Source organism: Paramisgurnus dabryanus, chromosome 18 (genome assembly GCF_030506205.2).
Source record: "Paramisgurnus dabryanus chromosome 18, PD_genome_1.1, whole genome shotgun sequence".
Taxonomy (NCBI): domain Eukaryota; kingdom Metazoa; phylum Chordata; class Actinopteri; order Cypriniformes; family Cobitidae; genus Paramisgurnus; species Paramisgurnus dabryanus.
In genome coordinates, this window is record NC_133354.1 from 21,688,001 (window position 1) to 21,710,381 (window position 22,381).

At 38.8% G+C, this 22,381-nt stretch overlaps 1 protein-coding gene across 1 annotated transcript in view; it reads left to right on the forward strand.

Moving 5' to 3' along the window:
- The window catches only part of gabra3 (gamma-aminobutyric acid type A receptor subunit alpha3), a 211,946-nt gene that overhangs the window by 89,384 nt on the left and 100,181 nt on the right, over positions 1–22,381 (forward strand). The window contains exon 5 of the mRNA XM_065287272.1: positions 12,939–13,159. Coding sequence (XP_065143344.1) covers positions 12,939–13,159 — 221 coding nt within the window. The remainder of the gene's footprint in view (positions 1–12,938; positions 13,160–22,381) is intronic.

Consider the following 22,381-nt stretch of genomic DNA (forward strand, 5'->3'; position numbering starts at 1 on the left):
AAAATGTTGCAGTGCTACTTTATATTTTCAACTGAAGTCTACTTCTAAAAGTTTTGTATCACTACACTGTAAACACACTCCCGACAACCGTGGAGGAAAGTCAAGGTGTCATTCTTTCTATTACATTATGGTTGGCTCATAAATATACAAATATAAACTCTATCTTAAAGATTTTTTTAATTAATAAGCTACTAATGCCCCTTTAAAAGTATGCAAAGTAGAGCGCTTACACGTGTGCTATAGACTACATTAAAACGTGTCTCTGGCAAAAAGTTGAACTATGCGCTCATAAGGCGGAGTCTGTGAGCGGTTATGGTTGGGGCATAATTAATGTGACATCACATTGATAGGGGATCCCCAACAGTCTGTTTTGTGTGGCTGTTGTGGTTTAAAGGAGATTACAGAAGAATAGATGGATTTGTATAATAAAATGATGTTTCTGCACTCATTTTCTGCTAGAAACACATTAAAAGTGCATTTTTTAGGTTAGGGGGGCTTTAAGGGTTTATTATACTTCTTCATAGAACCTAGAGCGTGGCCTCGACACCTTACATTGTTACATTTCTGAAGAGATGCACGACAGGCCACGCAGAGCTGCGCACAGCCTATGTATAGCCTACAGCATAACCAGGGGCGCATTTTGATAAGCAAAGGCCCATGGGCTACAGCATTACAAAAGGCCCCGTTTCACCCATAATTTAAATTTGTGCTAATACAAACTAATACAGAACACAATTATATTGCCTACCTTTAAAAGGTTTTCTTCCTAGTTTTTCTTGCTGCGAAGTCTTTAATAATGTCAGTAAAATCCAATTTCTGAAGAACGTCGCTCTCCAGAGACATTAAAGTTAGCTGACAGAGACGATCCTGGCCCATTACAGAACGCAGCCTGTTTTTGACCAAGGCAAGCTTTGAAAATGACCGCTCACCGGTGGCATTCGTAACAGGTAGCGTGAGAAATAAGCGTAGAGCGATGTCTATGTTTGGAAATACAGACACTAACTTCCGTTGCTTAATCATCTTGATGAGCGCTCTCGCTGTGGTGTTGGTTTCCTTTTGGATAATTGCTTTAAATTGTAAAAGTTCATCCACTAAATCAGTTTCCAGATCTCTGCAGTATTTATTTTGCAATTTTGTTGCAAACAATCGGAGCTCATCTGGAGTCAGGGACAGAATGTTATTTAAAAATCCAAAATGCTGGTTTACAGTTTCATATGAACGAAAGCGCCGGTCCAGCTCCGCTATGAGTCTGTCAATCACCAGTATAAAAACACTTGAAGAAAACCGATCCCGGCCTGACAAGCAGTGGTCTGGCTCTGTGGATTCATCACAACGCTTTTTGCGTATTCTCTGGCGCTGAGAGTCCGCTTTATACACGTCAGACACGGTTGGAGACATTTGCTTTGCCGTTGCCTCAAAACTGTCAAATTGATTTCGGAGCTCTGCCACAAAGTCTCTTAACGATCTTAACAAATCTACAGCAACACATAAGTCAATATCAACACTCTGGAGGGATGTGCTTGTCTTATAAAATCGCTGCAGAATTGTGTTCCACATGTTACAGAGGAAAGCAATTTCCAGTTTATCCATTTTCTTGTTTAGACGACTGGCTTCATCACGAGTGGTCAACTGCTGGTTAGTGTCATTAGCTATCGTTCTCAGTGATTCCTGGATGTTTGCGTAATTTAAACAGAGCGCTTTAGTGGCTTGTGAGTGTGCAGACCACCTTGTATCTGAGAGTGTTTTCAGAGTCTCTATCCTGCTGTTGTCATTTGGTTGTAAACCGGCGGTGATAGTCTTCCATCGCGCTGGCGATCTTGAGCAAAAATTAAAAAGTGTCTGAACAAAAGAGAAAAAGTCTTCTGTTTCTAGGCAGCAGTTCACGCTGTTTACGCCAACCAAATTAAGCGTATGGGCAGCGCACGGGACCCATTCAACCAAAGGGTTTATCTCCTTCAAACGCGACTGCAAACCTTTATAACAGCCGGACATGTTGCTGGCGTTATCATAGCATTGACCTCTGCAATTATCAAAGTTTATTTCCATCTCCTTTAAAGCATTCAACACAGCTGTGCAAAGAGAATCCCCTGTATGACTTGTGATAGGCAAAAATTTTAGGAAACGTTCCTCAATGCTCCCCTCTTGTGAGACATATCGCAAAATTAATGTGAGTTGATCAGTGTGTGCCACATCGGGGGTAGAATCAACACTGATTGAAAAGTACTTTGCGACCTTTATTTGTGTCAGGATATCACAAAGAACCTTCTGCCCCATCAGCTGAATAAATTCTTCACAGGTCCCATGAGAGAGATAAGAAGGGTTTCCTTTTCCTGCATTCCCGTATTTCTCAATGTGTGATTTTAAGAAGGGATCAAACTGGCTAATTAATTCTAAAATTCCCAAAAAATTTCCGTTATTGGGATTACCAAAAACAGCACTATGACCCCTAAAAGGAAGTCCACGCTCTGCTAGAAATTTAACAACTGCTACCACCCTTCGTAACACTTCAGTCCAGTACTCGCGCTCAGTTTCAAATTGTTTCTTCAGCTCCGAGTCCACCTGTCCTTTCTCTGCACTTTCAAGCAAATAAGTTAGCATGGCTTTACGGTGTGTCTCGGAGCCTTCATGCTCCGTTATGCGCTCTCTGGCATGTTTCCAATCATTACAACCACTTGTGAATACGTTGGGTTTATCTCCAAAAATTTTACACGCAAAGCAAAACATTTTTCCTTTGGAAGGCGAATACAAAACCCATTCTCTGGGCACACTCTCTCCATTCCCAAGTTCACGTCTGAAATAGCTTTGTGAAAAGTGACGTTTCTGGTGCTTATACACGCGTTCTGAAGCCGACACGTCAACGTTTTTATTCTGACACAATTCTGGTCCTTTTTTGGTCCAGTATGCTCGTGCATTGCTGTCTATTTTATCCCAAACTCCAGGATCTGAACTGAAGGAATCGTTTACGGTGCTCTCAAAACAGGTGTCAGTAGGGCTCGCTCCGCTGATTTCTTCACTCTCCTCCAGCGCCACCCCCAGGTTAGTTGAGGTAGACTTTCTCAAGTCTTCCACGTGCACATTTGTAGCTGCATTACTGATATTATCTGAGCCCATAACGGGTGTAGATGTTCGCTCACCTTTAGGGGGTTGTTCTAAAAGTTCTGTTGTTTTATCACTGTCTTGATCGTCAACAGGACACGTTTTAGATCCAAGCAGGTCGTCACTCTGTCTAGCGTTCTCTAAAAGCTGATTAGCGGCACTATCTGCAGGCTTGAAATATCCGGTAAGTTTAGGGATTTTCTTTAAAAGCTGCTGGTTGCGCTGTTCCATTAGTTTGTGCATTTTTCTTTTTTGTGCCCCACTATCCTGCTTCTTGAATTCCGCCATCTTTCACACTATATAGAACTATAAGCAGTCAACGCAGACTAACAGTTGGACGCGCCCATTATCCAATCAACGTCAATTACGCAACACATGACCTAATAACCTAATAAAGGAAATTCTGATTTTATTTATATTTATTTATTACTACCTTTTGTATTACTACTATATACAAATCTGAAAGTTGTTTTCTAAAAAAAAAAAAAAAAAAAAATTGTTCATTTAGTATGCCCCTTCCCTGTGCCGGCCCCTGGGCTTCAGCCCATGTAAGCCCGTGCATTAATGCGCCCCTGAGCATAACTACGGTGGAACCATCAATTGCACTTTAGTTGTGCATTAATGTAATTCATTATGCATTTAATGTAGTATAATTAATAATGCATTAATGCAAATTTGGACAAATTGATGGATAAATACAGTGCGTCATACAGTAGATGCTGTTAACTCTTTTCCCGCCATTGACGAGTTATCTTGTCAATTATGGTTAGAGAAGACATTTGCATAAAAAAGTGTTTCTGAAGAATTTTTTATCTGCAATACCCTGATTATCCAATAGCCAATTTATAAAAAACAAAACTGAAGCCAAAACATTATGTACTAATTTTAAACTCTGTGTATGTTTTGATAATCATTCTAAATCTGATTTCTAACAAAATTCCTTCACAAAAATGCAATTATTTCAGCTTTTGCTAAACAATTTAAATACCCATATTTAAGAGTTTATAAGCAGAGAAAAAATATAGATAGGATGAAACGTTTCCCCCGTTTCGTTTGTTTGTTGTTTGTTTGAAAGCAATGAAAGAGGGTCTGTCCTTTATTTGATATATTTGTATGTTTAGATATTTTTAGAAGAAAATTTTCCTGGAAGGCATTTTGTGAAACTTTTGTGCAAATTATAAAAACTTTTCAAACTTAAAAAAAAAAAATGGCTGGAGGGGAATGAGTTAATAGAGCTTATTGTATTGAATCTAGAGCTTTCTGTGTTTAATAGTGATGTAATTTTGGTCTGATATTGGATGCCTTAACAACATTGTGCTGTTTTTTTCTACTACACAGCTAAGCTCTTTGTGCACTAAGCTTTTTTTTTACATAATCATGTTTGACTTGCATAGAAGCATGTGTATCTTTATATAAATTGCAAGCAATGTGGTTAGTTTAGGGCACATTTTTAAAGATGTACTAAATCTTTTTAGTCGACATTGCTGCAAAAGTGTATTAAAATTGTATAACCTTAAATGTTATGCCTCATTAACTGCAGACCACTAAGAATCTTGATGTTGAGCATTAAAATCTTTAAACTAACCAAGTCAAACTATAATGCGTTCACTGTCAAAAAATATACAATTGTACATTTTCCTTCACTTGGGTTTTGTACCTTAACAGATATGCCAAACATAGTACAACATTGTACCTTTTTGAGTACATTACTGTAAGGACCTATTGTGTACCTTTGAATGTACCGTTAAATGTTTTGTTACTAGTGAAGACATTGATTAGATTTTTCAGGTGTGTTTAAAGCTAAACTCTGCAGGACTACGACCCTCCAGAACCAGGAATAGGTTTCTCACCCAAAAAGAAACCTTTAAGGTTTCACTAGTGACAAAAATGTACAGTTTTGTACTTTACTTCTGACAGTGTAGCATTAAAACCCAATTTTAGGGACATCGGTGCATCTCTTTTTCTCCTATAAACACTGTGATGATGGTGATGTCATTTCTATCATGAGTTATTTTCGGGATACACATCCTCCTTCAAACGTAAGATTACATTAAGTAGCAGTGTCAACTTCAAGTACATCAAACATTAGGGTAAGGTAATAATTTATATTATATTACGTATCATCATTTTCTTATCACTGTTGGATCCTGGCATAGATGAAATACATTTGCTAGTATGGTTGACAGTACTGTTTGTGATGTGAACAATACTTGGGGCAAGATAAAATCCCAGCATCCCAGTTCATCTGTAATTTTAATTTATTTACATTTTTAATTTTGCGGCTTCACAGCTTTCATGGCCTCACGGGATAAAAACGTGTCCAACTGATGTTAACTGGAAAAACTTGGGGGAAACAATTGATACTTCTCACATACTTGTCGTATATTGAGGTTTCGCACATACCACTCATGAAGCATACTGATTGTTACCTACTATACAGTATGGAAGTAGGTCATTTCAGACGAAGGGATGGGATTGGTCCGTGAGGAACGTATAAAAAAAGGTTTGGAGCTCTACATTAAAATGAAACCTGTTCGCCCCTGGATAACTTACTGCTCTTTTCTGATGCACTGTTGAAACAGGAGTTCATATCGGACACCTGGTGAGTAACACTAAAGCTCTGCCACAGCAAGACATGAATTTTAACTTTACAGTTACTCTTTGCTAACAGTGTCTGGCATATGTGTGATTTCCAGGTATACTGTATGGAATAGCAGTGCATTAAAATCGTGTCATTAAAGCTGAGAGCTGTCATGTTCTCGCAGGCAATTCAGGTCCTATTAGAGCATTTTGCATGGCACCAGACAGTTGGTCTGACAGTTTGCATGCTTGTAAATTGATCAGTTTTTATTCCTAGACACTGTGTTGACATTCTAGAAGGATGTGCACATTGTACACAGACAAGTTTTCTGCTACTTGATTTCCAAAAATGACTATTCATTTTCAAGTAGAAGTGGCTGGTTAAAGTTATAATTCCAGGCACAGAATTTAAACAGTTTTAGATGCTTTCAGGGCCTTGCGTGTCTCATTGTCTTGGATGTATCATTTTTCATAAAACATATATAGAATTACTGTAATTGGGGCAAGAGCTGATGGTTTGTTATCATGACTGTAATTTTGAACCAGTTGTAAGGGTAAAGTTTTGATATATCTACAGTAGGAAATGTAAAAAATATCTTTATAAAACATGATCTTTACATAATGTACTAATGATTTTTGGCATAAAAGAAAAATCAATAATTTTGACCTATGCAATGTATTTGTAGCTTGTTCTAAAAATATACCTATGTGACTGACGGCAAATTCAAACGGGGCGTAAGCGTTGACGCTTCCCATTCACTTTTAATGGGTGACGTCAAGCGTTGGCGAACTGAATTGTGGATCCGTCGGCGCCGCGTCAGTGCCGTTGCTCACGGCAGAAGTTGAACATTTCTCAACTTTTCAAGCGCAACGCGTGCATCAGCCAGTCATATCGCCTTATGCAAATAACCTAGGCAGAGCCAGCCAATTACGTTTATGGAAGACCGGAGCTTGTGTTGCGGCCACAGTGATTGGCTGTTGGCCACGCTTCAGACAAGCCTTCCGTTAAGCGTTAACGCTGACGGACCGTGTGAATGCGGCGTTACTGCTGGTTTTGTGGTCCAGGGTCACAAATGTTCCAAGAATAACAATTATTCGTTGGGACTTTGACCAGCATTTGTATCAACAACAAGATGTTAGCACTGGCTAATTTTTTGGGTTGGAGCTGAATAGGCTTAACGTGGGTTCACACGTGGGTTCAAATTCGCGTCTAGTTTGCCGCTTGAACATTTTGAGTTTACTCGCTTTATTCCCGCGTGAAAGCCGTGCATGAATTTCTAGTCATTGAGACATTCATACGGAAATTTGCATCATTGGGAGGGGCTTCTGCGACTCCGCTCGCTTTCTTTGTTCATGTCACTACTAGAGCAAGCTCCTGATTTGTTAACGCGGCACGTTTTTCCGCCATAGTTCAAAATATTCAACCCGCGCGTTTCCCCCGGCAACGCTCAATTCGCGCCATGAGGCAGAATCATATCTACAGATGGGATCGTGGAGACCTCCAGATGCACTTCAACGCGTCTTCACATTGACTTAACATTGAAATCACTCGCGCTTGATGCCTCTACCCCGGCTGGTCTGAACGAGTCATGTTTATTTGACAGGAACATTTTCTAGGACATGAAAATGTTACAGTGACCACATAATCTATCTGTTAATCTATCCCTAATTCTATGTACACACCAAATTACAAATAAATTGTGTATGTAAAGGAGAAGAGCATTGTTTTAATTTCTGCAAGTGACGCGAGAAACGAGTAATCCCACGAGTAATCTTAAAGCAAGTAACACAATGTGCATATTTGTTCCGCTTTTGGTGTGAACTTACCAGTGGCGACCAGTGACTTCTTTTTTCGAGGATGCACGATGCGAAGTTCGTCACAACATGGATGTAGCCCATCAAAATATGTGTTCGACGTGTCATGTGAACCTATGTGCATCACGTGTCTTGTCAAAATAAGTGCCTGCTGCAGATGCGTCTAAAGGGTTTATGATAAAAGAGATTTGCCAGATACTCGCATAATCTCATGTGTAATCAGAGTTTACTGTTAAGGGAGTGTCTTGCGTGTATTTTGTGAACGTTAGCGTCTCTTTTATCATAAACGCTTTTGACGCTCTTGCAGCAGGCACTTATTTTGACAAAACACTTGATGCACATGGTTCGCATGACGCAACAAACACATATTTTGAAAACACAGCAACACACATGACACTCCGAACACTTATTTTGAATTTGCGCCCCTCGGAAGAGCAGTCACGAGCCACTGGAACACACAATAGGATTTGATGTTGATCCAGGAACAGCTACCTGGGTGAAATAAGTTTAGCTGCCAGTACTGTGAATGGGGGACCAGGGACCTTCTTTGCCAGTACTTTATTGGTCACCTTCTCAGCAGGGTGTTGACAGCATCTCTGCAGTGTGCCAACAGAACATCATCGGCGTGTCTTGGTGTGTTTTATGTTTGTATTTCAATCTGTAAGACATTTCATTTAACAGTAGAGTTTATGGCACCCCTGTTTTTGTCTGTGTATTTTGTGTAATTTCTTGCATATTCATCAGTTGCTATAAAGAGACCACATCTGTTACTCTTCGTTGATTGTTGTTTCTTTAAAATCTTGGGTTGGCAGATGATACCCCATGACATTCATTTATCTAACTAAAATAACAATAAGGCCATCTTATACAGTCTTATAAATCAAAGGCTTAAGTACACACCAAATTACATACAAAGTCAATGCAAAGACACGAATAGGCATAATTGAAAACTTTTAACTCGAACATGAAATACGCATGACGCGTTGTCTTGCAAGCCAATCAGTGAAGAGCTTATTGACAATTTCCTGTTTGACCAGTCCAATTTTATGTGAAAATGGAGAAGAGCATTGTTTTAATTTCTGCAAGTGAAGTGAGAAACGAGAAATCCCACAAGTAATCTAAAAGCAATAACACAATGTGCACATCTTTTTCGCTTTTAATGTGAACACACAATAGGATATGATGTTAATCCAGGAACATCTACCTGGGTGAAATAAAGTTTAGCTGTCAGTGTTGTGAATGGACCAATGACCTTCTTTGCCAGTACTTTATTTACCCACCCTGTCAGCAGGATGTTGACTGCATCTCTGCAGTGTGCCAACAGAACATCATCGGTGTGTTTTATGTTTGCATTTCAATCTGTAAGACATTTCATTTAACAGTAGAGTTTATGGCACCCTTGTTTTTGTATGTGTATTTTGTGTACTTTTTTGCATATTCATCAGTTGCTATAAAGAGACCACATCTGTTACTCTGTGTTGATTGTTGTTTCTTTAAAATTTTGGGTTGGCAGATGATACCCTATGACACCCATTTACAAAATCTGACTAAAATAACAGTATTAGGCCATCTCATACAGTCTAAATCAACCTTCTCTTTGAGTTTGATCACATTTGGAAGTCAATATTGCTCTTTGGCGTAATTTTCACCATGTTAAAATCCCTCTCAACGGACTGCTGTTTTTCATCCCATACTGATTTGCTCTGAAGCAGCAATGCGGTAAATACAAGAAATGTTTATGCTAATTTTACTGTAATCTTACATGATGTATACAGTACACGCAGTCTTACAGACACTTACTATAAAATGCTTTGGCAAGATATATGCAAAGAAAAACAGCATGGGAGAGGTCTGCTACACCATCAATTAAAACGGCTCGAGGCTTATTTCAGCGATCTGTTGTTTTCACTCAATTTCACCTCTTATTATAATACTTGCATTGCTTTAATTTGTTTGTACTTTGATGTGAAATACTATCTGGTATGCCTTATGCATAAGCCAGTGCCCTGTACTGTCCTTTCTTTTGTTTTTTAATATCTTGAATAACTCATTTTGGTAGTTTACTGTTCCCTGTAGATCATGTACGTTCTCCAGGGTAACGTGAACCGCTTTAGTTTCTATGCTACACATTCTAGCACACGCCAAACATGTAATCTGTGCATTTGTGAAACACTTGCTCGGAATGAAAAAATAACATTTAGGTCCCAGACGTGAAACTGCATCGCCATGGGGTTCTGCAGTTGTTTATGTGCTATTTTACTGTGCATGCCCTGAAGAGACTTAACAGATTGTTTGTTAAAAAAGCTGCTTCTTTATCAGATCTGCATATTTAAGAGTGCTCATATGCATTAGGCCTACAGTAGGCCTCTCATAATAGGTACTTTTATAAGTCGATTAATTGCCCCAGAAATAATGGCAATAAACATTTTTATTGTCATTTTAAGATGATTTTATGTAACTGATTATAATGACAATAAAATAGTGTAAAGTAAATAACTTTTTTTATATATGAAGACATTGAAATTGAAATGTAAGAATAAATATTCTAAATAATTAAAACATCAATAAATGTTTAGTACCAGTCATTGGCCGTGTTGCACTTGAATTTAAAACAGCTCATAGTCATTGTTCACTGTAAATTAAGGCTTCACATGGTTTTGTTGCTTTAATATAGACAAGTGTTAAGGGCGTTTTAGACGGTTTGTGTCAGTCGTGATTGCAGGTGTTTTCAAAGGTAGTACGTCGACGCTGCCCACTGTGCATAGCAGTGGTTCTGATGAGTGAATTCATAAGAAATGTAAAGGCAACTGTTCGGATGTAAGAGCACGGCCACAAAGGCTGATATTAGTCATGTAAGAATGACTATTGATACATCTTAAATCACTGCAAGTCATTTCAATTTACTGTTTTAAATTTTTAGTTAACAATTTTTGTGTAATATATCAAATATATAAAGAAGTAAGTTAAAATGACAAATGTCAAACTTTTGCTGAAAGCATTCTTTAGAAATGTTAGCCCATATTGATAGGATAGCATCTTGCAGTTGATGGAGATTTGTGGGATGCACAACCATGGCACAAAGCTCCCGTTCCACCACATCCCAAAGATGCTCTATTGGGTTGAGATCTGGTGAGTGGGATCCATTTTAGTACAGTAAAAAGTGGTAACAAGGCATGATGGATCTATGTTCTCATTCTGTTTACGCCAAATTCCAGCTCTACCATCTGAATGTCTCAACAGAAATCGAGACTCATCAGACCAGGCAACATTTTTCCAGGCCAATATTTGTGAGCTCAAAATTGTAGCCTCTTTTTCCTATTTGAAGTGAAGATGAGTTGTACCCGGTGGGGTCTTCTGCTGTTGTAGCCCATCCACCTCAAGGTTGTGCGTGTTGTGGCTTCACAAATGCTTTGCTGCATACCTCGGTTGTAACGAGTGGTTATTTCAGTCGAAGTTGCTCTTCTATCAGCTTGAATCAGTCGGCCCACTCTCCTCTGACCTCTAGCATCAACAAGGCATTTTCGCCCACAGGACTGCCGCATACTGGATTTTTTTCCCTTTTCACAACAGTCTTAGCAAACCCTAGAAATGGTTGTGCGTGAAAATCCCAGTAACTAAGCAGATTGTGAAATACTCAGACCGGCCCGTCTGGCACCAACGACCATGCCACACTCAACATTTTTGTTTTTGTATGGTTTCATAAAGAACCTTAGGCTACTTTAAGCGGAAATACTTTAACCTTTGATAAAATGGTTCTATGGTGAACCAAAAAAGTTGATCTATGGCATCGCAATTTTTTAAAGAGTATAGTTTCTTAATAAAACATTGACATGGATTTTTTTTACTGATAGGCTCCTTATTTCTATGCTTTCAGATGTAGACGTCACTAGGCATGGGCCGATTACCGGTTTCAAGGTATACCGAGGTTTAAAACAGTCAAGGTTTCAAAACCACTAAAATGTTCTGTGATACCGTCTCCAAGGTATGAGCTGTGTTTATACAAAATTCATTAAATCATGAAGTCATGTGATTGATTTGATGTTTACATTTAATATATATTACGAAAATATTATATATGTTTTGAAAGCATATTATAATTTAAAGGCTTTATTGTACCTGGCATTTGAAAATAACACATTTTAGTGTTGCAATGGCAATACCGCAACACCGTGAAACCGTGGTATTTTTGCTAAAGGTTATCATACCGCCAGAATCTTATACCGGCCCATGCCTAGACGTCACCTGATGTCAACTATCGCTCTGTTCTTCACTTCTCATGAAGTTCTAGCAACAGACGCACACACGCAGAATTTTAATCCGCAAGCAACTTTAGATAGACGTCTGAAGCTTACTAAATAAATGATGTACAGAGACACACATGAGCAGCATACACATATTAATGCTCCAAACTCAAACTGGGAACTGCCACTCATTACACGGGCAGGAATATTTTCCCTGTGATTTCCTGTCGTTGTGGCAAAACTGTACTAAAGGCCAGAAAGCATTTGTAATGAATGTTTTTTTATCGGACTTGTTTTTCGCCTTCGTCGAGAGCTTCTTGACATTTCTGATTGACTGTGCGACATAGATTTCTGTCTGGTGCTTCGCAAGTATCTTTCCAGCAAATTGAACCTTTCGGAGCGTGACAAAAACCTCATAGCACTCAGCTGGTAATTCACAAAATAAAACCAAAAAATGGCACATCCTGTAATTGTTTGCTGTCACATACTCGGTTACAAGCTACAGACCTTTCCCAGTGATTAATATGATGCTCAAAAATATTAATATAGATTTTGTTTATCTTGTGCAGAATTTAGTGTCTACCCTGTTTATTCATGACTTAAGCAGCCTATCTGATATTAAATGACTTGGAAATGAGTGCAAACTTAAACAGATAGGATTTTGTTTGATGTTTATTCCCATAGAAAACCTGTGGAGAATTGTGTCATCAGTGATGCCACAGTCATAAAGCTTAAATCATGGGCGATACTCAACACTGTGATTTTGAGCAGAGGTTTACTGAGGACAGTGTCCCTTGTTCCATTTTGGCAATATGGTCAGAGAGATAACTCTCGGAGAAGGCTTGTTTTATGCCTCCAGCGACAGCAGTTGAAACGCAATCATTCAAGTTTGAACTTTTGAAGGAGCCTTAAGGAACCCGCATCAACCGGGTCGCTTCTCTCCTTAAAGTGCAATGAATTATTGAAGTGTACAACTGAGAAAAGCATCTCGACCAATCGAGAACAGCCAAACAGGAAAATGTAACTACAAGGACTGAGCCAAAGTCTTTATTTCCACTCTCAAGTCATTTGCAGAGATTGGAGACCAGCTTCACAACCTCAGGCTTTCTCAGTAAGAGGGCATAAGTGGGGAAACCTGGGGGGGGTGAGGTGAAGTTTTAAAAGGGCTGTCAGGGAGTCTTGACTCAATCTGTTTCTCTCCTATAGGAGTACACGATTGATGTGTTCTTCAGGCAGAGCTGGCGGGATGAGAGGCTGAAGTTCGATGGGCCTATGCAGGTCCTTCCGCTTAACAACCTGCTCGCCAGCAAGATTTGGACTCCGGACACTTTTTTCCACAATGGAAAGAAGTCGGTCGCCCACAATATGACCACACCCAATAAACTTCTACGACTGGTGGACAATGGAACGTTGCTCTACACAATGAGGTATGACTTGCTCAAACCAGCAAGTTTGAAATAATGTTGAAATTGTTTTCACCTTAGTTTCTGGATTCTGGAAATGACAATATACAGTATTCTTACCATAATGGGAGTGATCCAGTTTTTCACTCATTTTTAGTGTGGTTAAGGTGTTACACATAATGAAATGCTGTAAATTAATTTTATCGACTGGTTACAAACCCAGTGCTTTTTTTGGGGTCATCAGTGCCTCCAGAAAAACGCGATTTTGTGTTTATCACATGGGTCAACGTATAATCATCCAATCAAAGTCCGCATATTTATGCGGGGCCATATTTTTCAAATACGCCGCACTTTCGCAGCATACATTGCAGATTTCCATGCACAAAATATGCGGGGCTTGCATGATTTCATAATCCACGCATTTTCGTAGCAAAAGTCACATATATTTTAGCAGAAAGTTGAAAAATGTTGTATTTACTTAACACAAGCGCAGCCATGTCCCCTTTTGCAATAGGAACGTAAGTGACGTAATCAGAGCCGGCCCAGCCACTAAACGACACTTGCAATTGCAAAGGGCCTCGTGGCCAGCAGAGGGCCCCCTAAAGTCACTTAGCTAGTGTTTGAAAAAAATCATTCATCAAAAGTAACATAAAATAAATATAAATATTCATTATTTATTATTATGGCAATTTTAAAAAGGCTGTTACTTGTAATTATAGTTATTATGAAAGTTCGCTAATAAGATCTCTTTCTTGCCGAGATTGATTGACACACAGCATCCAGCGCAGCAGCCAATCAGTGCCCGCGATCTATGTGCAGGCGAGCATCCCGCCCACAGAACGCAAAGTTGAGTTGAGCCGGATCACTGATAAAGACGCAAACTTTTGCTGTTGCTTTAAGGACAATTTCTTTAATGTTATGCGTGTTTGTGCGTAAATGCGAAGTAAGTGGATCTTATTTGACTTCGGTAATGACCAAACCTGTGTTCTGTTTGACTTCTCTTTCTTACATTTGCCATCATAACGTGAATTGGTTTATTAAGCTTAATAATTAATATTTAAACGGTTTAACGTGGTAAATTAATTCTGTTACGCTTATATTTCACGTATGCCATTGTCATTTCTACATATTTATGTCATTAGTGTAATTATATTGTTAAACGTCTGAATTTAAAGTGTTATATGTGTAAGAGTAAACAAACTCATGCGCATATGCGTGGTACATGTCCAGACAGCGCACCGTTGTTAAACCACCTACTAGCCTTTGCAAAAGTGTATAATGTCACTGTTCGGTGTTTAATATTTAAACTATAGCAGTGCATATGACATACAGTAGCCAGCTTTGTTAGATTAATGTTATGAATGCAATGTTAATTGTTAATCTTCAATTATTAATATTATTTGCAAGTGAATTGTTATTATCCACAAACCTATGTTTGTGTCAGATTTAGCTCATTTCAAACAAGAATGTTAGGTACTATTAACCTTGTTTGTTGGGTTTTAGATATTATTGTTAATTTTGTTTATTTGAAAAATTTAAACATTTAAGTATTATATTTATTATTTTATATAATATTTTAATTAAATGTTATTCTATTTACTCTATTTCATTTTAATTATATATAGGCTGTTGTTTGTGCGTCTTAATCTCTGGTGTCAATTAAAAATGTTTCTTTGATGGTCAGTGAAAATCACTTTATCAGTCTTTTTATTCAGCAAGTTCATCAGTGTGTGTTTGTTGCACTGCACTGCCATTCAGTTCAGTCAGTGGTATCATATTTTTCCTGTTAGACATCAAACATAGAACTCAAATCAAGAACTCAAGGGGGCAGTTTCCCTGAAAGGAATTAAACTAGTCCTAGACTAAAATAAAGGTAGGCTAAGAGCTGTCCAAACTGAAAAAAGCTTGCACTGACATATCTTAAAATACACCAGTGCCCTTTGTTTTGCCTCAAAATCCACACAAATAATGTTTTTAGTGCGGCATTTTTGTTAAAATTAGTTATGTTTTCTAATTAAACTAAGGCCGAGTCCTGTCTTAAGATATTCCCTGTCCGGGACCACCCCAAGGTCTTTTATTGTCATTCTGTAGGCTACATGTTGCCACATAAGAACGAAATACGTACTCAGGACCAGCAAAAAAGATCATTAACATACAGTATACATAGAATAATTAAAACATAATTTAATAGACACATTTAAAAAAATAGCATATTAGATATCATATGTGCAGTATAGTCATAAGGTAGTCATTGCTTTTCTTTAGGCCTTACTTAAAACGGTCAAAGGGCCCCCGACTAAATTTTGCTTAGGGCCCCCAAAGGTCTAGGGCCGGCTCTGGACGTAATTATGTGACGTGAACATCATTGAAAAGCTGCAAAACTGCAAACAGTTTTTGCAAGTTCACGCAGTTTCTGCAGTTCCCGCAATGTCATCGCATAAAATTGCATAAATATCCCGCATATTCCATTGCATTTTTTAACTCTTTCACCGCCATTGACGAGATATCTCGTCAATTAAGAGAAAATGCTTCCCCGCCAATGACGAGATTTTCCGTCTTTCTGCAATACCGCTATTATCCACCAGGTGGCACCCTTCCGCAACTTTTTTAACCCGGCTGCATGTCTGTGTCTGTTTTAAAGATCGCTCTGAATGGGATCTCTATGAAAAGTCCGTAACAAAAATTGAATTATCTCTGCTTTTTGCTCAAAATATGGTGTTTTTGCAGAAACCTACCCATATTCAAAAGCTGATTACAAAAGAACCACTGAAGGTAGGATGAAACGTTTTTTTTTTGTTTGAAAGCAGAGGGTCTGTTCTTTCATTTGATATATTGTATGTTTATATATTTAAAGAAAAACATTTTCTGGAAGGCATTAAACTTTGGTGAAAATCATGAAAAAGGCTGGCGCTGGCTGGCAACTTTTTAAAAAAACGCTGGGGGTGAAAGAGTTAAGAAACGTGCCGCAAGATCAATGATTTTTGCCCGCAACAATCACAAAAAACTCTGCGTTTTTCTGGAAGGACTGTGTCATATTCAAGTAAGCAGCAGATACTCATCTGCACAAAATTCTGGCTCACTTCCCCAGCCTTCTCAAAAATGCTTACGAAGTTACAGTACGTACTGTAGACCCAACCAACCCAACTGTTTGATGAATGTTGTGAGGAATTGATTGTGACCGGCTGTCCAGAACAATGTTCAATTGCTCAAAATTGAGGAGTTCAAATGCAAAACTCTCTAAGGTTGCATCCATAGACTGTAAAAAAAATATGGACCTGGTGTCGGTGAAGTCACCCATAGGTTTCTGAAGATCATTTTTGAAGCCAATGCTGTTGCCATCTTACCACGCATCACTCACAGATATCCAAAAATGGGTAAAGAGTGGGATTGTGGGTGAAGCTTAGATGGCTGGTTGCTAAAACCACGCCCGTCTTGTGACAGCAGTGGCTGTTCAACCGTAACTCAAGTGGCCAATTATATAAATTAAAACGGATGAGTTACAAAAGATTTCACCCCCTCACAGTTGTCATGAAGGGCAATATTAGCTATACAAAGCAAAAATAATTTTGTACCAGACTGTAAACATTATTTTCTGCTCTAAAGATGGACATTTTAACATGGGGGTCTATGGGAATTGACTACCTTTTGGAGCCAGACTCTAGCGGCCAGATGATGAATTGCAGTTTAAATCACTTCCGTATTGGCTTCATCAGAGAGATCGCAAGGTTGCCCATCGGTTGCATCTGACATGTTTTCTTGTAAATGAGCATTTATTTGATCAGGCTCTTATGTTTAGGTTCAGTAATTTCACTTTAATGGCAATGAAAAGATTATTAGTCTATAACCAAAATGCCATATATAGTCTTTAGCTGCAAAACCCTGTAAACGCATGCAAGCTTTATTATGCCACATTTGGGTTGTATTCAGGTCCAAGTACTCACAAGGGACACAAGTTTGAATATGATCCATGGTCATTCTGCACGCCATTGTTCATCAAATTCATCATTCATGCACAAAGCTTTCAGTCGATTTTGCCAACAAACTGTTATTTCTGAATAGGAGGCTGGGTTTAAGCATATTTGAGGTGTAGGTATTTGATGAACATATTACCGAGAGCATTCGGACAATATTCATCTCATTTTTGACAGAGGTGGCGTTTAGCAGCTTTTGCATCTGAGCTCCTTTTGACATAGCACCTAGCTGACCACGCATAGTCACTGTGATAGATGCCTCATCTATATCTCTGCCTGGATAGGATTTATCTCTCCAAAACTTTAACCTTATTCTGAATGTTATAAATGGCCATCACACTACAGGAAGAAGGTACTATATCATCGTATTACTGCTAATTTATCCGACTGCCATAACCTTGAAGTTTCCAAGAACCTAAAAATGCTTTCTCTGATGAATATATGGGGAATGGTGATTCTAAAATTGCTGCAAAAATGATTGTGAGAAGCCACAGTGTGCTTGATAATCTTCCAAGATCAATGCTTAATATTTATCTAAGCCCTAAGGAAATGAATGCCATTGATTAAAGTAGTAAAGTTATGTTCGTGCTGACTCCGCACTGTTCAGAGTTTAACGGTAACGTGCTGATGCATTAACCACACCTGATATTCACATATCGGCTACTTATATATAACTTAACAATATTCATGAGCAATATTCAACCTTTTATCCTAAAGGGACAGTCTTACAAAAAGAGCGCAGGAGCTTTTGCCAATTCTTCCTGTGCTGTAGTTCCAACGTAAAATCATTGATTTGCACGTTCTGCATAGGAGTTGCCTTACTCAGTTACGTATTTATCATATTTTCAGACTGTCATCACATTTGAAATACACAACAAATGAGCCGTAATCAGATCTGCAAATCTAAGGAAAAATTTCCAGAGCTTTTCCACTGAGATTTTGTTGATAATTAAGGTGGCGCATGCAGTAGACCCTTTGTGATGGCATTTTCGGGCACAGGGGTAAGCGGATCCGTTCTTTTACAGGCCAGGTCTCATATGAATTCATTTAATATGGCTTCAGCGCTCCCCGGGCTAAGAATAACATTTAAATTCAGATTCTTTAATGAAGGCTTGTCGCTCTCATTGCGTTTGCCCGCGGGGATGGCGTGTTGCAGGAAAGTTGTTAGCTAGAGCTTCCAGGGATGAGAAAGTTGATGTTTCAGGACGATTATGGCCAAGCACATAATTGCATCGTATAAGTGTGGGGTTTATTTGGCGATGTCCCTTACTGTATCTGAATTTAACAGAGGCTAATTCACAAATAATACCATAAAGTATCGGGTGCCTCAAGGCAGTGAGAACGTAATTGCCTCTGAATATCTTTTACTAATGAACATAGCAAGCAAACATCCAACGGTTTTGTAATTTTGGCGTCGACTCGTCACCAAATTCATTCGTGCTCCTCCCTGGAAATCAAGGACTTAATGTGATTTGCATAGGCCCGTATGGCGCCACAGGCCAAATGTAATCACATGGACGGGGCTTATAACCTTGCCGCTGCATCGCCCTGCTGTGAAGTAAAATGGTGCCTTGGCTGTCTTCTAAGTGCATTGTCACAACATCTCGGTGGATGCTTTATACGCTGCCATGGCATGCACTCACTTACTAATGTTACAGTACATTTTGGAAAATAGGAGCTCTCTCCCACAGCTTTTAAAACTGTGTGTGATATCTTATTATGTTCTGGTTAGCGTAGCACATCGTGAAGGTTCATTTGTGTCTTTTGTCTCAAGTTATATGAACGAAAACTCAATTATTAATCACGGTTTATTGCTTCCTTACAGCGGCGAGTCTGTTTTAGGCTATTTGCAGGCATAGCTGATGTCTTCACGAGTGCCAACACTGTTCTTTAACAGAGTCTGCAATGTATTTTCATGCATTAAAGAAGAGTTTGTCATGGTCAGGCTGTAGGAGAATGTGACTAATACCAATGTCTGTGCCTATGACAATCTCAGTGGCTCAACTTTTAGCAAATATTCTCATTGCAGGGGATTTGATGGTGTGTTGGCAACCTTATATTTTTTAAAGAGCACCTATTACATTGCTTAAAACAATGTGATTTTTGTATTTGGTATAATACAATGTGTTTGCTTGGTTTATGGTTCAAAATTTAATTTTGTACAAAGCTTGTCGTTCTGAAAATTGCTGTGTCCTCTGATTGGCCAGCTTACCGGTATCTTTGAGCTAATTTGTGTAAGACTTCCGGTGAGCCACTAAAGCTTATTGTGAGGGACACGAGTGTGCCGTTTTGACTGGCATTTTAATGTTTATTATGAAATCCAGGAAGGCCGGCATGATTTGTGAAGTTAGATGTTGCCATAATAGCTAATACAAACGCAGTAAATCTCTGCAAAACATTTGTTTTAACCATAATACATGCACAAGAGCTGAATGTGTATGTGACGCATGTGCATCTATTAACTGTATAGTAAATGGACTGCATTTACATAGCGCTTTCACAGACAAATGGCCGTCCAAAGTGCTTTACAAGTTTCGCCTCACATTCACCTATTCATACACCAATGGCTGTCTCAGCCATGCAAGGCGCCATCCAGCTCATTTTTAAGTGGCTAGGGTTAGGTGTCTTGCTCAAGGACACCTCAACACTTGGTCAGGTGGAGCCAGGGATTGAACCACCAACCTTCCGGTTTTGAACCACTGAGCCACTGCCGCCCCACACATGTATCCACAAAACCTTTCCAGTAAAAACCTTTCATAATAACAGTAATAACATTCACAGTGGTGGTGCGGCAGTTATAGATTGTGTGTGGGGTGGGGGGTGGGGGAGTACGTGTATGCGCACGTGCACATTGATGCATATAGGTCTTATACATAATGCATACATTTATTTTGAAATATAAAAATGTAAACAATGATCAGATATACAGTTCTTAACAAATGTGCTTGTTAGGGATTTCAACAATAATCGTTTCGGCGATGCATTGCAATGTGCGCAAGTGCCATAATCGATTATGTTACTGTTTATTTTCTGGCCTTGAGTGGACAATAAAGTTGTGAAGTTTCAATTACTTCCAGGGGCATAACGTCAACAATCAAGATGGCTGAGGCGTAGAGAGATGACCGTGATAGACGGGTAAATAAAAACGCACCCTTTTCCATGGAAAGCAGACATATGGGCACATTTCGGATCCTATGAAGTTAATGGGAAACTAGACTTACGCTGTGTGCAAAATTCTCATCTCATGCATATAATAGTCATTGTCTTAAAGTTAAGCTGCTAAGCTTCTGTTTTTGTTGAGAATAGTTGCACTTGACTGATGAAAAATTTGCCTTGTTGTGTACAGTAGAATTCTGATGCATCGCAATGCATCGTAGAATCAAATTGAATTGAATCGTTACCTGGTGAATCGTAATTGAATCGAATTGTGAATGCACACCCCTAGTGCTTGTTCATAGGCGCCAAATTCTTTCTCGGCCGGTGGGTTCTCATCACAGCGTCAAGCAATGCTTAGGTTACTTAGCAACAAAAGACGCTCTGAAGCGCCCACCCGCTTTGAAGAGGAGGAAAGCGGCACAGTCACGTTTTCGTAAAACAACACTTGAGAAACCTTTTTGGGGTTATAATGTTTCCAGCTGCGCTAAAAAACGCATTCTGATGGTGTACTGGTAGCCCAGATTGATACTTTTTCGCAACTTTGAGTGACACCCCTAATTGTAAAGTCGTGTCAACACTTTGAACCTCACACTTTATCCTTTGCAATTGGAAAGCACATATTGCTATGGTGACTGTTTCAGTGTCCTGGAGGGATAATGAAAAGTTGCATGTCTGTTTGCTTTAATGTTAAAAACATTGAACGCTAGCAGTGCTTTTTAATCTTTTAATTCCATAAATGGGTTGTTAATTGAAACATGGGGGTTTTGCAGTTGTTTTGGCCTAAAGCAGTCAGTTTCAGTGATCCTAAACTACTGCGGTGCATGGACATAATCAAACAGATTTTCATCTGTTAAATTCATAGGAAACTGAATAACCTGTTCTTCAACCCAGTGAGCTATGTGCCCGTGAATCATTTGAAATCACTTTAACTTCACAACCGGGTACCATTTTCAAGTGGCCATATTCTGCATTTTTATGGCATTTTATTTGTATTTCATTTCCGGAGATCAAAAAAAAGTTTGTGAACCTTTCAACTGGCTGGTTTTGTTATCATACCATTTTTGATGATTTCTTTATGTAAATGTCCTTCTGAATAAACAGTTTGCACAGTTTTCATAAACGCACTGAGAAGTACATCTTTATAGTAGATCAGACTCTTATCTTTTCAATTGTAATGCTGTTTTCCACCATGTCTCCTGTTTAAAATATAATTTGTAGTCTGAAACAGTTGTGGAAGTTTTTACATTTCGCTAAACTAATATCTCCAACAATTAAATTTATGCAAATTCCTTTCATTTCATATTGTAAAGTGGCTAAAACATAATAGTCTATCAAAGGCATTGTATGTTTTCATTTAATTGCCGGATGTGCAGCCGTTGGCTCTCTTCTTGGACAGCGAACAGGAAATATGTGGCAGGAAAATCAATATGCCAAGACACAAAAAAGAACAAGCAAGTGATCGTTGTTTTGTTTTCTGAGACAGACTGTGTGGCACAATCTCATTAAATCTCAGACCGGCATTACTCTTGCGATGACGTGCCGACCTCCAACATGCCATCGAATGGTGATTAGGTTATTTCACCTGCTATTTTTGGCTGTGCGAGGCTAAAGGCTGTGAGACAACTTGAGGTTGCGCATTCATTGACTATACTGTCTGTTTGGAGCCTGGGGTGGCATTATTGAATAACAACAGAAGGCAAATAAACCATCCTCCTCACCTCATTTGAAAAGCAATGCTTATCACAACATACAGAGGCAAAATAGTTGTGGGGAAAATGCATGAAGTGTGAAAAGACGCTTAAATTGTGTTTGTCGAAATGAATTTGTTCTTGAAATTGTCTTGCATCCCAAAACGTACTTTGCACATTTGTACAAAACAAATACAAATAGACAAATGCCAGTGCAAAACATTTTGGGGAAACCATAATGGGTAAGTATTGGACAGAACACACCACTGGGTTAAAATTGACCCAATGCTGGGTTGTTTAAACCCAAATGCTGGGTTATCATACCCCATGGTTGCATTAAAACAACCCATTGGGTCATTTTTAACCCAGCATGTGATCTGTCCAATATTTATTGGTCAAAAATAACCCAGAGTGAAGCAATTGGCTGGTAT